The 19636-nt window shown below is 37.8% G+C and overlaps 1 protein-coding gene across 1 annotated transcript in view; it reads right to left on the reverse strand.

Annotated features, from left to right (window-relative positions):
* Positions 1-350: 350 nt before the first annotated feature.
* Positions 351-19636, reverse strand: part of SMAD5 (SMAD family member 5) — a 28046-nt gene continuing 8760 nt past the window's right edge. Inside the window, exons 2-7 of the mRNA XM_009285905.2 lie at positions 9701-10313; positions 8221-8472; positions 6896-7015; positions 6024-6245; positions 3252-3508; positions 351-2305 (exon numbers count right to left, since the gene is read on the reverse strand). Of these exons, the coding sequence (XP_009284180.1) occupies positions 2162-2305; positions 3252-3508; positions 6024-6245; positions 6896-7015; positions 8221-8472; positions 9701-10103 (1398 nt within the window). The 5' untranslated portion in view covers positions 10104-10313 and the 3' untranslated portion in view covers positions 351-2161. The remainder of the gene's footprint in view (positions 2306-3251; positions 3509-6023; positions 6246-6895; positions 7016-8220; positions 8473-9700; positions 10314-19636) is intronic.

A 19636-nucleotide genomic window follows, 5' to 3' on the forward strand; every position in this document is an offset into this window, starting at 1 on the left:
AGTGTCAAATATACATATTCAGCAACTCGACAAAAGTCAGGCCCAGGGAGAAGAAAATAGAAGCCTCATCCTGTGGCCAACCAACTTCGCATCTTATTCGATCAAAAGAACCATCTGTGGGTTGCAGTTGCAAAAAATGAAAGAGAAGACCCAAAGGTGAGCGGCAAATAATGTTATTCCCCTTCTCCTGAAGATGCACTTGTTTGTTTTTAAACACACTTGAGAAACTGCTTAAAAAAACCCAAAGAAACCAAAACACCAATATAGAAATTCCTGTACAAGAGAACATTAGGGTTCTGCAGAAGTGTTACAGTTTATGTAATATAGAAATTCCTGTACAAGAGAACGTTAGGGTTCTGCAGAAGTGTTACAGTTTATTCCTTTAAGGCATTTCATAAGAAACATTTTAATGACACGTAAACAATTTTATTCCTTTAAGATCATTTGTTACTTAGGTACCATATGATGCATGATTTCCACATTTGAGCAGAAACTGTCATTCAACAGACGACACAAGAACTTGTGTAAGCAATCAATGTCTCAGGATTGCAGTAATTAACTGCAACACATCTTTTAATAAGTATTTGCATTTTAGAGTTTTCAGCCTCTCCCCCAAACACTGAACCCTTTTCTGAAGAAGTGTTCGGGAAAGAGTAAAAGGAGGGTGGGAAGTTAAAAAATACAACAAGTCTTTTTCAGCATGCAAAGAAATTTTGTATATAATTCACTTCTAATTCTCTTAGAATGTTTCTTTCAGCCTCCTTTTTTAATTATTTAAAGGGGAAAAGTATGCATACGTTAACTGATTTCTTTTAGTGTTTAGTACAGTGTTTAAATTCTCTACTGAGTAATACAACAGCACAGGCAACAGGATTCTTTACATGTGAGAGAGAAATTTCATCATCATATTAATGCAGTCCTTCAATCCCATCAAGCTGCCAACTACAGTTACGAGTCTTCTGATTGAACACCTGCCATCAGGGACAGGATCAAGACCACTGTTTCATGTAGGCTACAAAGAAGTGATTACTTTTGGTCATTACCAACAGGTCTGTATTAAATTACATGATCTGGAAGTAAAAGCTTCTGCATTCAGTTACTAATTTGCTAAGCCACTCACAGTCTTCAAAGAGACTCAAACTCATACTGAAAGTGAATTAAATACAGTGTAATCACTAATACTGCGTAATGTCTACTGAGAGATTAAAAGGCCTAACACAGATCAACTCCAGACAGGCAAAATAAACAGCTAGAACACCAAAAAGAAAACAAAAAACTTATTCCTTCCAAAAAGTAGTAAGCACTGCTATTTACAAATAGTAGTGTTTATGTTAAAATAGAGAAGGGTACCTAAAAAGAAATAGCCTTGGCAACCAAATCCAAACGGCATGAGTGTAAATCAAAGCAAAACAAGAATTACTACTCCAGAAACGTGCAAGATGTTTACCTTGTATCAATTACTATTTAAAACGGTGGTTAAAAGAGCTATTACAAAACTGAAGTGGGAAAAGGCTAAGAACCGCTATTCTGCATTAATATACAGTGTGTTTATGACAGCATTTTCCAATAGACAATACAAGTGTTTTTACACCTCTGCAATATTTGTAAAAAGTATATTTCATGTGTACACTTAAAAAAAATCACATTGTTCAATCTGAGGCAAATTAGCCGTAATAAAGTCTAATTTTGCTTATGACAGATGTCAACCTTAAGATGTTAAACTACGCTAAAAATACAGCTTGCAAGCTGGAGCTGCACATGTTCAAACAGTTTCATAAACGTTAAAAAAAATCCCAAACTATGATATGTATTTATTTTCTGAAGTCAGTCTTCATAATTCTTGTCCCTACAGGACAAAACTAAAAAAAATTTTCCAGTTAAGACATATGCCTGTTTAGTTCTACTTGAAGGAGGGGAAAAGTGTTCTGAATTTTTCAATAGACTTTTTTCCCTTAGGGCTCAACTGTCACTTAAGCATCACAAGAACAAATTGAAATGTAAAACTGATTAGCTATACACAATGGAATTGGTCACAAAGGGATTTAAAAAAAAGTTAAACCGTAAGATCCATTCTCCATATAGCTCACAGTATCCACACTGGAAGTTTCTCTAGAATTAGAATAAGTTCGCTAAAAATAAGGCTGAAGACAAAATTTCAGCACTATGAAACAGATGAGATGGGATTAAGAGGAGAACCCATTTGTGTAAGTACTTTATCCAGCCACTGGAGGGGCCCATGAAGATGAATTTCTATCCAGCATGGAGTGCTCGTGACATCTTGTCGGTGATATTCAGCTCCCCAGCCCTATAAAAATGAACAAAATGTTATCCACCAAGTTAAGAACACGCTTGTCTTTCAAAATAACTGTACTAACAAGAAGCAGGAAATCATGTTTTAAGATACTTATCTGAAGGTAACTCACAATCTAGCAACAGTTCTTATCTAAAGGAAAAAAACTGAGATTGGGAAGGAGCAGCCCGGAGGCTGCACCTGGAAGCCTGAATCAAGTCTTGTCTGCTACAGACTTGGAGCGACTACAAGAGCTCCTCTGCGGAGCGCACTGCTGAGTCAAGAATGACTCCTGGCTATGGCCACATCTCTCTTCTGTTTCTCCCTCCTGCTCCCTATCCTCCACACTCTCAAACTGAGCAGTATTTATCGTAATTGACAAAACGAACAAGACATCTTTTGGACAAGATGCAAAAAAAACCTGGAAGGTCCAAGTCTAGACTCCATGCTAAATCTGAAACAGACTGCATCTTGATTAAACAATGTTGAGAAAACACTACTGTGAGAATAACAGCACAGTTTGACTTCATAAATTCAAATCATGTCTTTTTTCCATAATCAATTTTTTAAAAAACATTATCTTTGAAGGAGTTGCAATTTTTTTCTGCAATCACTTACGCTCCTCTCTGCTCACATTCTTTTTAGTGGTCTTGTAGTTCACTTTGTTCCTTCAAATTTAGAGCATGAGCTCCAATCTCCTTTAATAAAATTATAGCAACTACAATGATCAAATCCCTGTCCTGCACACTGAAGTAACTAAACATTCAATACAGCAATCTGTGCTTTTCCTTTCTTGCATTGACTTCCCTCTCCCCAAATTAACCATTTTCAACATACTTATCATTGAGAACCACCAGGTCAGGTCAGAATAGCTTTGCTACATTGTTACGGTGCTAATGTAACTACTGCTGAATACCCAAATCCACAATAAATTTAAATGCCCCCAAAATAATTTGTTTACCTTTACAAAACTCATTCGAATGGTGCACATTTTGGTGAGCTCATATACTGCTTCAAATCCATGGTTGACAGACTGAGCTAAAAGCTGAGCAAACTCCTGATTGTTAAAAATTTTCAGACTGCATCCACTAGGAATCTTGCATACAGTTGTTGGATGAAAGCCATGGTGGTAGTTGCAGTTCCTGCTCTGTACAAATATGCTGCTATCACTTAAACACTCAGCATAGACTTCCCCACCAACATAGTAGAGATGAACTCCTTGAAAACAAAGATAAAAGTGTTTCAAATTACTCCTTTTTTTTCTTCCCCAAAAATATAGTACTTAATACAATCCCCTTGAAATCAGAGACAGTAAATTTTCTGTTTGAGGAGCTTTTCAGAAAAGCTCTTTTGCCCACACTATAACATACTTGCTCATTTCAAAATACAGCAGACTTCATTATACATCAGCCACTAGATGTCCTTCTCTCATCAGTTACAGAATAGAATGAAAAAACTACTGCCACACATCAACAGTTATGTCAAGCTATTTTCCTAGAGAACTTACGTGGATTTTAAAACTCCAGTTTTATAAAACTGGTAGCTTCTGCCTATGGCAATTCCAACAGAAATAAGTGTCCTGGGAGAACAGGCAGTGATAGACAAGAATGAGAACGTATATCCATAGTCTGCTCTGATTTTCAATGTATTTTATCAAGCAAAAGGAGAGTTAAGTCAAATTAGTTGCACAATTTAAATACCATCAGGCTTTACAGACCTTAAAATCAACAAAGCCCCTAGATTTATCACATCTGCCTGGATTCAGCTATGTACGTAACTGCTTCCCTCCCTTTACGTTCTGAAGCCTGTATAACACTATTACTCACTAAAAATTAATATATAAAAGCTGACCCTTTCAGCATCAAAACACAGATTCTCATTGCTACTTCAGCTGAGATACTCGCCTGCCTTCTCCCAGATCTTCTCCCTTTCCCCCACCCAGCACTGTTACATGGTTGGGACAGAGTTCAGTTTAAGTCTTCCTTGCAATACCCTGCGAATCCACTGCAGACCATCCCGTGGTTTGCCAGATGAGGCTGCAGCAAGTCAACAGATGCAAGTTAATCTTTCAGACAGCAGCAACTGTTGTGAACATTGCTAGAGCCACTTGGGACTAAGGCAGGATGAAGGTTAAACAGAGGAACCACTGGCTTCATCAACTACAAGCAGCTATCAGAAAATCTGGGGTGGGCAAGAATGCACTTTCACAACACAACCCTGTTCATTTAAAAAGACAGAGACCACCACTTGCTAGCTAAGTTCTTTTGAGTAAAGACCTTCCGAGAGATCTCTGAAGAGGGGAGCTGGCTAATGTAACAGTCTGAGAAGAACACAGATACTTCAAAAATAATCCAACGCACAATTAGAAGTCACTTACACTTGCAATGCAACACTTCTACAGAAAAAAGCTTAGCAAATAGGATTGGGTAGTTTTAAGGAGGCAAAAACCCAAGACCTTCCAAACAAAAGCCATAAATAAATAGTATTTTATCCCAAAACAATCTTAATTGTTCTCAGAACTGTTACCATAAAGCAAAGTCTTAGTTTAATAATTAGTATTAGAGATGTAGCCATTTTAAAGCTCATTGCAGCCAATACCATTCTACAACATGCTGGATCCTTGTTACGGTTCTGACCAGACGCGCAAGATTTCTCCGCCAGTACCACTGAAAGGGGTAAGCCAAAACAAAAGAACCTGACAAACCACCTGCACCCCAGAAATCAATTGTTCCCCTTTATAACATTTACTTTTCTCGGACAACAGCATTGCAGAGCCAAGTTTCCAAGAGATATTAATATAACTCGTGTTCTCCAGATTATCTGCAAATTTTTCCTGTATTTATAGTAGTTTCTAATTAAAAGACTGTTAAGGGACAGGGATGGGTCTTGAAGATATATTAACAAGCAACAGTGACTTTCAACAAACAAAACTCAAGACCAACTGTTCCAAATGATCTTAGGTGTTAAAAAGGCCTCTAGATATGTGCAATAGAAATGGGGTTCTCTTCTCAGGACTTAGTTACAAAAAAGGAGATACTCAGAAAAGGAGTACTACGTTGTAAGATAATCCAAGCACATTCCATCGGATGAAAACCGTGCATCTGTACGTACTATCAGCCAAACAGTACGGGAAAACTAGAAGATCTTGCAAAACCTGCTGTCTCCAGGAATCCCTCCCACGCACATACACACCCCATGGATTCACTCAGACAAATGAGCCCTTGCAGTTTTGCATTAGCACTTCAAAGTCCTGCTGCCAACTCATGCAAGATATGTGAGCATACTGTAGACAGCAGCATAATACCTTGCATGAACAACAAAATAAAAATAATCTTTGATATACTGTAAAGTGGTATGAAGAATTTGATTTAAGAAACAGATATAACACAGAATATCAGAAGTCCTGCAATATGTTTCTCGGTGCTGAAACACAAAATTCTACATACAGACTGTCATTAACCATAACAAACAAGCCCCTATGACGACACAGTTTGGTAAGGAAGAGGTAATATTTAATCTTTTAAATTAGCACTAAAGAAAAATGCATGCAATTCCTAGACTAACTAGAATCAAACTATGCCTAAGTTGTCTTCAGATACTGGAGAGGTAGATAATATATCACAGATTACTTCTACTATTCCTATCTGAGAATAACCATTGTTGCAGTATACAGAAGTTGAAATAAAAACAAGGACTTAGCTTCTTAATCATGCGTAACACAACTAAGCTTTACCTTTTCCAATATGTCGTCTAGTGTTCTCAATTGTTGAGTTGCGATTAACATTTGAGAGCAAACCTAAGCAGAACCTGTTTTTATTATTGGAGGGATCTGTAAACCCATCTACTAAGACACTTGTAGAAGATGCATGAAAAGCCTCCCCAACACGATTATTTAATTCGTAATACACAATCGAACACCAGTGTTTGGGTTCTTCATAGGCAACAGGCTGAACATCTGAAAATAAGCAAAATGGAAATACCAGTTTACGTAAATGTTAAAATATTAAATCTAAAACTGTAAAGCAGGCCTTCCAAAATATCAACAGATAACTAAAAGCTTAGTCAACACTTATGATGGGCAAGAACAGTCCTGATTGAGATCTTAACGATTTTTACTTTAATGCATTTTAGCTAGTCCATTGATTTTATAATTATTTTCCTATTTTAAGCCTGATATTAAACAAAAAAAAAACCCACACAAAAAACCATAGATGACTATGCGGTATCAGGTGAAACATGATTCTTCTGTCCACTTTTTAAAAAAATTGTTTTAATTGATATTTTGGGACTCAATTTTCAGAGCCTTTGTGCATATACAATTCCAACAGCAGGCAAAGGTAGCAGAAAAGACTAATTCTGAGAAATGAAAAAAGTTCAACTTGTTGTAAGCCATACTATGCACCTGAGGCTTTAAAAGCAAGAGATGCAAATAAGTGAGGCAAGTTTTATTTCTCAATTCTTTCTGCTACAGCCCCATTTTGCCTTGGAGAAGTGCTTCCACTTGTCAACAAGGTTTACTGCGCCATTTGAAGTTATTCGTTCGATTTGGTCATGAGTTATAAGAAACAAAACTATGTTAATTTTACACCATACTCTACAACTTACCTCTGGTAGATATATTTGGCATGATTTGAGGGATCATTGTATTGCTTGTGTCCATAGACTGAGAATTATCCTGTCCCATTTGATCATCAGGGGGCATATATGCAGGAGGTGGAGTATCAGCTACAAACATGAAAAAATAAGAATAAACCAGAGTAAACCTCAACAATTTAGAGTATTTATTTATTCATTCTAAAGTTGTAAACACACAAAAATACTCTTGAACAAGAGATGTTAAAACATTTGGACCCATTTTCAAAGTAAACTGAAGACAACCCAGCCAGCTGTCTTTACAGCAACCTCCCTCAATAGTTGGATTCTTACCTACGGCACTAATAGCAAGGTTGGACACTTGAGGAAAACTAAGAAATGAGCTTTTTTCTTTTTGCCTTTTCTCTTTAACAACTGCACTCCTGGGCAAAATGACTATAGTTCCCACTTTTTTTTTTCCCCCCTACATAAACGTTAGCTTTCTTGCCTACCGTCTTCTCCGTGTTCAAAAAGAAAGAAGTAGTAGACAAAATAACTTTATTTGCCGTAGCATAACGAAGGCCTAAACCAGGGGGTTTTTTGCTGCTTCTGTAGGCTGAGTTTATTATAAAAGCGTGGATCTCTGCATTCTTCCATTCAGCACAGCAGTCAGCGTACCAACACACTATTATCCCCTATTTCAGAAATTCCCTCCCAATACCATTAATGCATCTGTCCCAGTGATCACAGTCCTTATCCAAGAGGGATAACCCACTGAATGGACACTCTTTTTGCGGCACTGGGCAGCCAGAAAGAACAAAGATGAGGCCACCGAGCCACTGGAAAAATAAATTCTTTCATCTATTAACTTCTTGGCTTTATAAACCACACCAATAACCAGACAGACTCAATAAGGCTTCTTTCCTTTGCCCCTATCAGTTGGTGTTTTTTCCCTATTTTCACGCAAATCGGTTAAGTTCTATCAAAAATTTGCTCTTTTTTTTTTTCCAGTTAAATACCACGTCTTTATTCAGAGAAAGACATCGATAAACTTCTTGCTCAGTCTCTTACATCTGCTTTCTTTTCATTGCTAGATATTCTTGTAAAGTATGTATCAGTTATTCTACATTGAAGCCGTGCAAAATAACTCACCACTATAGTATCCATGAAAAAAACATTTGGAAAAGTAAAACTATAACAATTAACTCTGACCAGTGACAAAACTAGGAAGAAAACCCCCTAAAATGTAAGTAGAAAAGCAATTTATTGCAAGTATCACAAATTCCTGAGGTAGTAAGTCACAACAGCACGTGACATCTCAATTATTTTTATTAAGTTGACATTTAGGCTGTACTTACCCGGTAGCTGAAATGGACTAGATGGTCCAGAGCTAGCTGGGGAGCTTGGGTAAGTGCTGCTGGCTGGAGAAGGTGGATAAGGACTGTTTGGCGAAATGGAAAATGGAGTGCTGTTGGGTTGCTGGAAAGAATCTGGAAATGTCGCGTTGTGTGGCATATGTGGTTCATTGTGGCTTAGGTTCCTAAACTGAACTAGTAGACTGTGCTGTGGATTGAATTCACTATGTCTAGGCACTAACACTGGAGGTAGAACTGAAAAAAAAACAAACAAACAAAAAACAGGGAAACTTAGATTAAAAACTGAGATAGAAGGAAAGAGATACAAATAACGTGCTCATCATGAAAATTTCAACACTAGCTGGAGTGGAAAGAGGAGCAGGGGATTCATCTTCATGCCTTTACGCCATCCTCTCTCCTTCATTTTTGTTTTTTTACATTGCACTTCATGGAAGACTCAAACTTTACTCTCACAAAAATCAGAGCAGAAATGCACTTAAATTTCATGCAACTGGAAGCAGACCTATTTTAACAAAGACCTATTTTAGTCCACATGTAGCATGTACCAAAGTAGTGATTTAGAAGTGCAAGACTTGCTGTATGTGTACGTTACCAAATCAGTAAAAATGGAAATACAGTCTATATTACTATAGTCAAACTATATAGTTACATATAGTCCTTTTCACTGAAGACAAACAAAATCTGTACTACAATATACAACTATTGCCAAGCTGGAGTCATAACTTTTAAATTCAAGAGTGCTGGAGTCTGGAATTCAAGTGCTACAGTAGAGCACTTCAGCCGTTTGCAGTAGAGTTACAACCATTTTGTGGAACAACGGAAGCAACTTTTCACTATACTTTCCAGAGCAACATAATTCATCTCTCCCACTCGTAACCACAATCCTCCTCACCTTCTCCCATGGCAACATGCCTTAACAGCAGACTTGCTACCTGACACAAATTTGGTAGGTACCTTGCTCTAACTGATCATCACTCTTGGTTCTGTTCAGCTCTGCTGCCTGCTAATGGGAAATCAAGTGGGCAACACTGCATCCTAGAATATTTTTTTTATCTCCTCAATTCATGTAACTCACTGATGAAATATTAAGCCCCTGAAAGAAGGCTACCAACCTCCTTGCAAGGACTGCGGTTTTTAAACACGTTTCTCAAAGAAACTGAAGTCTTTTGATTACTACTCTCCTATTTTCTTATAAATGAAGTCTTTGCCACTAACTTTAAGGGTAGCAGGCTTAAGAGATCTGTGGGAAAAGTGTGATTTACCACAAAGAAAAACAGCTAGTACAGAATGGACAACACACCTCCCCAAAACCCCACCAGAAAAGTACACTTTGAACATTCCTCTTCCAAACTCCCCCACACACCCAATGTAATTTGTTCTGCAGTACTGGAGGAGGAGGGAGTGAACAAGGGTGGTTCCTGGAGATGTTGTTCAGTTTTTAGACAGCCATGTTCAAACATACCTGGGCTCTCCACCCTCTTATAGTGGTATGGATTGATGCAGACTTCCTTCTGTTTAGATCCAAAAGGAAATTCACAAATATCCAATGGCTTCAGCTCATGATGGCTTTGTAGATCAGGCCAACGCCAAACACGACAGTAAATTACATGGGGAAGGCCTTTTCTGTGAGAAACTTGAAGTCGTCCATCTAAAGAGCGGGGGATAGTAACACACTTGCTGGGCTGTCCTGGACTGCTCAAGGCTTTCTCCAGTTCTTCCATAGCACCTTTTTTCTTTTTCAGCTTTTTTACCAAAGCGTCAACAGCTTTTTCTGCCCATTTTTCCTCTTCATCTCCTTGTTTCCAGCCCAACAGACGCTTTACAGCTGGGCTAGTAAAGGAGAACAAACTGGCCATTGACGTCATTTGACACAAGTCTTCAAAAGGTTTATTGGGTTTTGTCTGTTGGGGTTTTTTGTTTATTTGTTTTTTCAAATAAATGTCTGTGTACACCAAAAGCAGTTATCGCCACTGATGAGCTGTATTATTTCTTGGAGGCTGACAAATGAACATACAGATGTCAGTGATGAAGTCTTCACATCAGAAATAATGATTGATTCCACCAATTTAGTTCTACTAAAAAGATAAGTTAACAAATAATTAGTAAACAAGTAAAGAATGCGGTAAAACAAAAAGAATGCTTGTTTCCACCCTAGCCATTGCACCTGATTTTGTTCCAAAACAAAATCCCAGAAGTACTAAGACCTCACCCCAAGCTAAATAAAGTAAAACATGATCAGAGTCCCCAGTTCTTGCATTACTGATTAGTGGGAAAAAGGACAGTCAAGGGACCAAAGGGACAGCATGGTTTCTGTTAACAACGTTCCTTAAATCTGTGAGTTTCCTTCAGAAGACATGCTTGGGGAATATGTTTCAAAACTGGTGTTATATTCCTATCACAGTGCTTTACCAGAAGACAAACTTGCTCTGAAGAAACAGGGAAGAGGCATGGTGGAACCAGTAGTTCCACAGCCAGTACTGCATAGAAGTACTCAGCTGCTCAAATGGATCTTTTATTTCCCAAAAGGAGAAAATATTAAAGCATCTATTTGCTCTTGAGCTCTAATTAGGTACCCCATGCTTTTTGAAGAGTATTAAAAAAAAAATGAGGAAGAAGCTGTAGATAACTAAAAACACCAAAAACAATTAAAAGAAAAACCCAATAAAAACCTCAAACCAACCCCTCCCCAGCCACCACTCAGAAAGGTGGTCAACCTTTTCAGCTGTGGCTATTTTTATGCTGCACTTCCTCATATCTTTTAAGAAGAGTATTTGAGGCACTGGATATTTTTAGCCGTTGGCAAAAAAAGACTTTTCTTTTCCCCAGAAAAAGAGGGGGGAAAAGGCATGGCAGAGTAAGTACTAGAAATGTGACCTTTACTACAAACTGCCTCAGAAAGGAGAGGAGCAGAACAACACTGTGCAACTCAAACTGCGCTCATGAATGGTGGTGTTTTCTACCACTCACCAGCTCTAATGCAAATCCTCCCCCCCTGATGTGCTGTGGCAACGAACTGATAAGAACTTGTAAAATCCCTTGTGAATACTAAATAAGCAAGTATAGACAATGAGCAGCTGGCAAAAAGCAAGAGCAGAGCTAAGAGAAAGGATGTCAATAACAAAAGATGCTTCCTTTCTTGCTACAGAGACTGCCAAACAACATTGTCTCTCAACTTTTGATAAACCGTGGTGAATTAGAACACCTAACATACCCCGAGACACCAAATCTGAACATTAAGAGAAAAAGCAGGGCGGGGGGGAAGCAAGATTTAAGTACCTCTGTGCTGATTCTCTTACATTGCTACCTTTAATCAAGGGGGTTTTTCCCTCCCACCTTTGATTAACTAAAAGTCATCTGATAAGGCTTTTCTAGGTGTCTAGGCACATTTACAAGCTCAGACACAGGGATTGGTACTTTCCTATAACAGAACCATATATTAAGCATCATCAGCCAAAGACACAGCAACCATCCCTAGAGAAAGCATTCATAATGTCCCACATGTAATCATCCTAGATTTTCTACTGGGGAGGTGGAAGGTGAGGAAAGCAGGGAACTGACCCAAGGACACTTGGCTACAATGAAGAGTGTAAGTTTAAAAACTTATGAACACCCTTTACAGGAAAAAATCAATTTATTTCACACAGTAGCTTAATCCCATTGGTACTTCTTTGCTTATTCAGCTTTGTTTCAATAATATGGAAAAAACTGGGAAAAGCAAAACAAACAGAAAAACTGTTTGAAGATCTTTCTTCCTAAGCTCTCATAAAAAACAAAATGAAAAAAAGAAATTAAAAGAACAAGAGTCTGTCACTGCTTCAATAAGTCCTCAGAAGAGGGTATTGCAAAAAGAAAATAAAAAAACCTATTATGTACCACCTTATTTCTTCAGAAATAAGGATGTCTGCACTTTAAGTACAAATTTAGTTCCCTAGAACTATTACACATGAGAACTTTGCACCCTTCAAAGTAACAGGAAATACATAAAGGGAGATAAACTTGGCCACGAATACAGACTAAATTTATTCTTTTACTGAGGATAAAAGTTTAGTGTTCTAAAAAGTAAAAGCTGTTTACAGCCACAATTAACTTACTTCCAAGCCTTGCGTACATTAAATAGCTGTAAGATATCAGCAGTTGCTCACACCCCTAAAAAAGGAAATGAACCCATCTAGAATCTCAGACCAGCAAGACGACAATTAAAAAGTTCTATTTCTGTTTCTCAGCTATGCTTTCAAAGAATCTTAAGAATCATCAAGGCAGAACATACACTGGAAATTCCTATAGTTAAGTCGAGCTCAGAAGAGATGTCAAGAAATGCCTCTTGGCTGTTGCCACTCTGATCTATTCCATTACAGCTGTCCCGTCTATATTATGCAATCAAGTTTACAGATCTATGATTCTATTCTATGATCATGTATAATGTCTTTTTTTTTTTTAGTATTTCAAACACGGTAACATGCAGCAACTAGGAATGAAATTTTACTGGTTGTATATCATTTCAACATCATTTACCCACAAGTATGCTCATGGAATAAACAAGCTAACTAAAAGCAAAGAAAGCTGGAACAGCTCTACTAAAATGATGCTTTGCAGTAACTAGTATTTGTAGGGCAACTATTGAGAGAATTTTGATAAATGACTCTGTCCTATAAACTATGATTTTAGAAATAATCTGCTTGGACTAAGTAACATAATTAGCTATAAAAACTTTACACTAGTCTGAATACCTATCAACAAAAGCAAAACCTAGTAGAACAAGTATTCCAGAACCATCATAACAGATTTGATCAAAACTGTTTCAACTTCTTAAAAAAAAAGTTTCCACATACATGCTTGTACTATAACCACTGAAAAACGAGACTGTTGAAGTTCAAAACTTTAATAGCATTTACTGTAAATCCATTCTGGCCTCCAAGGCTTTCAAGACTCTTCTGCTGAAGTGTATTTTTACCTGTTCAAGAACAGCAAGGGCAAGAAAGAAACCCTGCAACAAACTGATAGGCTTTGCGAGGTACAAATGGACACCGAATTTATCTAATTATAGGCCTTTCAGAAGTTCATTCTGAAAGGCAAAAATACTGAAGCGTTACAGCTTTTGCTTTTTCTTAAGAAAACAAGGTAGTATTAAAAAGCTTCATGAATTATTTGTAGACTAAAAGTGCTCCCTTCTTTGGAGCTATTTCAGGTCACAAAGCTGTAGGTTCAGGCATTTATGTAGAACCCAAACATTTTCATGTAGAAACTGCGACTCTTGTAGGGTTTTAAAATTTCTGAATGAATGGCATAAACCACATTTAGAACATTTACTTGCATTTGATGTAATTTCAGCATCTAATTTTTGAAAGGTTTCTAAGTAATCACGACATCTGCTAGGAACAATTTCACCAGATCATCTATATTTACAATCAATTTCTTCCAAGGCTTTAAAAGTGCATGTCATGAGCTGTGATTGCAGAACAACAGTGCATCACTAAGATTTGAGCACAGAAACAAATGCTTTAGAGAGTCACATTTTCATTCATAGTATTGCACAAATTACTCGTATTGTTGCACCTCTGGATGCAGCCGGTAACAACTTTCAGGGGGAAAAAAGCTTTCTTAGATTTCCTTAAGAGGCAGAGGGTCTATTATGCATTACCTTCTTTTATTAAATAACTTCTCAACTGAGCTACAAGAAAACATCGGCTGAAATACACGTTATTACATTTAAAAGAAACAGTTGCAAACACTCTTTAAAGCGTGAGTGTCATGCATTGCATGGGGTAGCATGAGGGGGCTTTTAATCGGTGAATATAAAAGGAATTAATCGCTGTATCAAAATTAGACTTTGGGGCATGCATTATTTATACATTTAAAGTTCTTGTTAATGACTACAGCAAATGGAAGGAAACTAGTTGTGTGAACAGGTCCATTGTTTGAACCCCTTCTTAACACCTCATCAAGCCAGCTAGCTATAAACAAAGTTGGTTAACAGCAGAACTTACAAATTACATTTCATTTGTGAAGATGGGAGAAAGAGACTATCTTTCATCTACCATCACAAATACTGAGTGAGTGAACTACCTTTTGGTTCCTTCTGAGATTTTCTTAGCCTACTATATTAAACTGGCAAGTTTAGCAGATTAATTTGATTCACTACCAAGGAATCTTCCTCTGGCTAACAGGGCCTGAGCGGGACTCACAGCAGAACAGATCAATATAAAATTACATACGATGTATTTATTTTAATGAGATGCACTTTTTATGCGACATGTTCTGCCATCGATTCCAAACTAGTTTCCCGCCTGCAAAATCTAAATTTAAAGTACCATTAACCAAGCAACCCATCACCCCAACCAGCATGGCAATGAACGATGCTTTTCACAAGCGTAAGAATAAAATGGGTCAACAACTACACGGTCCTCATCCTTTCCTACTGCCCATACTAAGCTTGTATTGCAAAGGTACAAGCACTATTCTTTCCCTGCTTAATTTACTTGTTTGCAAATTAAGAAAGCTTCCTGTAACTTCATACCCAATCTGAAACAAGGAACTTCACTGCTCATGATTAGAAGCTGCTTTGAGACTCAATTTCATAATCTAAACAAACCACCACTTATAACTAGCTACACAATTGGTAGTTCATTAGAGCTGCTTCAGACTTGAAGTCAAAACTATTTTTCAGTCAGCTCTTGTGCCTAACTTTATTGCCCCTTCAAACTTAGAAATACTCAAATATTTTGACTCCATACACGTTAACACATTACACATTCATACAGAAAGCTCAGAAACTCAATTACAGTATATTATGCTATATTCAGTTGTCAATATTTTCTTTTAAAACTACAATCTCACACATCAATTTCACCTGGTTTTGTTAAGGTCCTTCTTTCCTTATAGATTTCCTGACAGGAATTGTGCAGGATTGCGCTTGGCTTTCATTATCGTTTTCCCAAGTCTACATCTTACATTATAGCCTAGCACAGGGTCCCATGCAATGGCATTCATTAGAGCCTTTTCTTGAGGACAAATATAGAAGAAACATTGGCTCCATAGTTTTTCCATGCACATCAAGGATAAAATAAATCCTGAAGTTACACAGTGGTTAAAGAATTTGGGCAGTAAACTTGAAGGGCCTACGTATTCCCTACCATTGCCACAGCCTTTCAACAAAAAAGATTCCTTTCAATTCTCCTGTGCAACATCTTACTCAAAAGAATATCATCAATGATTTAACTCATCTTTTTTTCCCCTTCCTCCCCTTAAGGGTAACTAAAGATGAAAGGAGATTTGATGAACGATACCAAAAAGGAACTTGTGGTATTTTCATCAGAACGGGGCTTGCATATCCAAATGCACATCCAGCTGACCAGAACCTATGGTAAATGCTTTTATATTAGCACTAGATTTCTTTGCTTCAAACATGCCTTGTAAGGCAATATATTCTAACTAATAATACATGTAAACAAGAACAGAAAAGAACTGTCTGGTATCTTCAAAAATTTTACTAACCATGACTGCTCTCCAAACAAGAAATGTATTGACAACTTCAGACATGGCTTTCTCACACAATACTTGTTCTTTTCATTTCCACATCTGTACATCATCTAACACAGCTTAAAAAAAATCTGAAGCATATAACTGTCAGCTGAGAAGTATTTAACTAGCACTCTCTTAAAAGAAACATAACAAAAATCTCTGAGGCCAAGCACAATCGGCGAGTAATGCGTCGTACATGGAAGAACTGTTATCATAAAAGCCATGTAGCTCAGACTGCAAAAGTGATGCTTCTGTTTTTCTTAAAGTTTTCTCAAAAATCACTGTTATAAAATATTATCACTTGTGTTATTTTTTTTATCACAAGAGTTCACTAATAGAGCTCCAATGCATTTCAAAAGCACCCTCACTTCCAACTGATGCCAAGAAAACCTCAGAAAAAGTGTAACCAAAGAACAGAAAGTTTTGAATTTGTTCTGCATCATGGCAAAACTTGAATTCAACTGTGATACGGGGCGGGGACGGAGGGGGAAAAACCAAAAACTTCCCAAGCCTAAAAAAGTTAGTATCTATTTCTTAAGGCATCCACTTAGGACACAAAAATCCAGTGCTCACATGGCCCTGGTATCTGCAACTACTCTAATTACTGAGCAATTAGCTTTTGTAAAAGTTCTCAAAAAACTACAAATTCCGTCTTAGAACCAAAATCTCTCTCCCTTAAGTGTTTTGTCAGAACCGTGCATTTTCTCACACTTCTATTTCAGCTAATTGGCACTTTCCAACAGAGGCATTATGCTGAAAAATGCCATCATCAACAGCAGTCAGCACATCTGAAAGTCAGCCCTGAAACTGCCTCATGTTTTTAAGGTTATTTAAGATCTACTGTAACCACAGCAGATAACTACAAGTTAGCATCCATTTCTTAATTAAAATTACATACAAGAGCATCACTACATTTCACTAAACATGAAAACAAAAGCCTATGCCTCCATTGGTAGGTTGGTGGACATGGACAGGCAAGGGGGTGATTAGGAATGACCTCAGTGCTATACCTGGAGAAAAAAAAAGGGAAAATAAAGGACATCTGACATCTGACACAAACCCTAAAGTATGTTAAAAAATTAACAAGCTGGACGAAGCCTTCCGACTTCCGAGTCTGACCTCAGTGCTACAGTGGAGAAAAAAAAAGGGAAAATAAAGGACATCTGACACTTTTCACAAACCCTAAAGTATGTTAAAAAATTAACAAGCTGGACGAAGCCTTCCGAAAATTTAGATGCTCGTATGCAAGACCTTCATTAAAGAATAAGATCCTAAATACTGCCACTAAAAATGTGATTTGGCAACAAAAAGAGTAACCTGAAAGCAGGGACTGTACAGACTTTCATAAAGCTTTAAAAGAGGGAAAGAAAATTAAAGATGTATACGTGTGTGTGTGTATACACTTCCACTCCAACCGAACTGCATTAAGACTGTGACAAGTTTACAAAAGCTACAGGATTTGGAGGGGACACTGACAATAGTAGTTCAGCAAGCTTTTTTTCCCCTTCCACAGAATGAATGAATGGCAAAGTATTCTAAATTTGTCAGTTTGTGACATCCACTGACCCAGAATTCAGAGACACTACCTCATAGTTGGTGGATCAGTAGCAGCGATTCTGACAAAGATCCTCTGTCAAGGATGACAGTCCTGGCAGGCTCAACCTTGGTGGTAGGTCAGTAGGGATACAGACTTGGCAGGCAGCGTTCTGCACCTTGCCAACCCACACTGGTCAAGCACGCTGAAGTGCCAGCCAAACTTTTCTACGTGGTCACACGAACACGGCTAAAAAGGCTTCCAGAAAACAGTGCGGGAACTTGCACTGCAACTAATGATAACTGCAGAAGTCTTAAATTACTGTTCAACTTGCTTTTAATGAGTCTTTAACTTCAGTCATTAAATATCTAAAGCATTCTCAGCTCACACGAGAACAAATCTTTTAATTCTGAGCACGAGCTGCTCTCCTTACCTGTTGCTATGAAAAAATCATCTAAAGATCTTTAAAGAGGAAACATTAACACATTAAAATTAATTTCAGCAAATCTATCATAGACATCAGAAGAAACTTAAATTTTTCATGTTGATTAGAACGCAACTGGCAGGGAAGGAAGAAATAGGGACTTGCACAGAATTGCCACAGCAGTATTTCTGCAGGTATATAATTCAGCCAAGAGCAACAAAAGAGTTTTTAGAGTTTTCTTTAGAGAACTATAAATACGGAGGACATTTTTCTGAAATTAAGTGTCCTCTGCAATATTAAAGTTCACAACATAATTTGCAAAGACCATTCGAATAAACTCAGAAACATACACTACACTTTAATAGAGCACAAGCACTCCATCTTGAGAAACAGAATTTCTCCCAGCTCAGATAATATTCCATCACCATGAAAACTCTGCACAGATCACCCACTCAAGATGCAAGATTAAAAATCCGACTTCACAACAAGAACCAAGTAGTACAGGGTCCACAGTTATAGTCCCTTCAGGTTCCATCCGAGGTTAAAACTCCAAACCTCAAACAAAAAACACCCACCACAGCTGTATGCAGCATCATAGCAGCACACCCTTTTGTTGTGATCTTTTGTCATCGAGAGAAAGAAATGCAGAGGAAGCCCCTCTCCCTCCTTTCCCATTTCTCATCCCCATCATGACTGTCCATCTTGGGCTTCCACAGGAAAGTTTTCTTTAGGAAAAAAAAAAAGAGAATTCCTCCCTCAAGGGTATTTTCTCCACATTTGAAAGAAAAAGAAAGGTTTGACAAAGGCAGGTACCCCAATAAGCACATGGTTTGTTGGGGTTTTGTTTTGCAAAAATAAGTGCCACTTAGCAGCAATTTCAAGGCCAAGTGAACAAAATTTTAATATCAAGAGGTAAGAGTAAACCATTATCAAATGGTAGGGATTGAGACATTAAATCCAACAGCACCCTACACAGACAGAGCACTCTCAAAAGTTACAACACACTAATTATAAAACATCTTCAATTAAGTTATTTGCTGCTTCTATTAACTTCCACTACCACCAGCTGCCAACTTCATAAAGTATTACAGCTTTTGATGAGCATGGGCACATGACTGCAATAGCGTGTTTGCACCTTTTTTTTTTTCCTTCCCCTTCTCTTCAATCAAATTCTGTGATTCCTCAGAATATCAGAACTTCCACAACCGAGATATGCAACGAACAACGCTCATTTCAGTTTTCAGTATTTTAAAGCCACCTATGGAAGGTAAATTATCTGAAATTAACAAAGGAATGAAAGCCAGCAAGAGATTTCATCTAAAACCATCACATACTGACAATCTAATTTCCCATGACAAGACAAAGCTTACAGGCTGATGCAAATTTTGACAGTTATTCCTTGGAGGTTTTGTTAAAGCAGAGAGCCCAAGTCATTCACTAAGTAAAATCTCTAAATCTCTACAGATTCCACCAAAAGATTCAGCAACTGTTACTGAACCTACTTGATAATATATTCAACAACTACCGCTGAATCAGTTCTTCCCTACCTCATTTTACTGAGAAATACCTTCATTCAATTAGCTTAAAGTCACATCAGAAACTACACAACTGGAACAGAGCACAGATCACTTGATTTCCAGTCTTGTGCTTTTAACCGCAAGACCATATTTCCTCTACTAAGTTTGCAGCCCGCAGAAAACAAAAATTGCCATTCTAAATCACTTAAGCGGTGCATCTGTTGTCAGGCAGCTGTCAGTACTGGATGCACGCAAGGCAGGCCAAGGTGGACAAGGGTGCGTGCCCTAACATCGCCTCCGCGGGAAAGCGCCTCTTCACCAACGGATTCGAAACGTGGATTTGTTACTCTCCCCTTTCGTTTGGTCAGGCCTTACACCATTTAAGAGCGGAGTTCCTCGTCTTAA

The sequence above is a fragment of the Aptenodytes forsteri genome, unplaced genomic scaffold (assembly GCF_000699145.1).
Source record: "Aptenodytes forsteri isolate BGI_AS27 unplaced genomic scaffold, ASM69914v1 Scaffold54, whole genome shotgun sequence".
NCBI lineage: Eukaryota > Metazoa > Chordata > Aves > Sphenisciformes > Spheniscidae > Aptenodytes > Aptenodytes forsteri.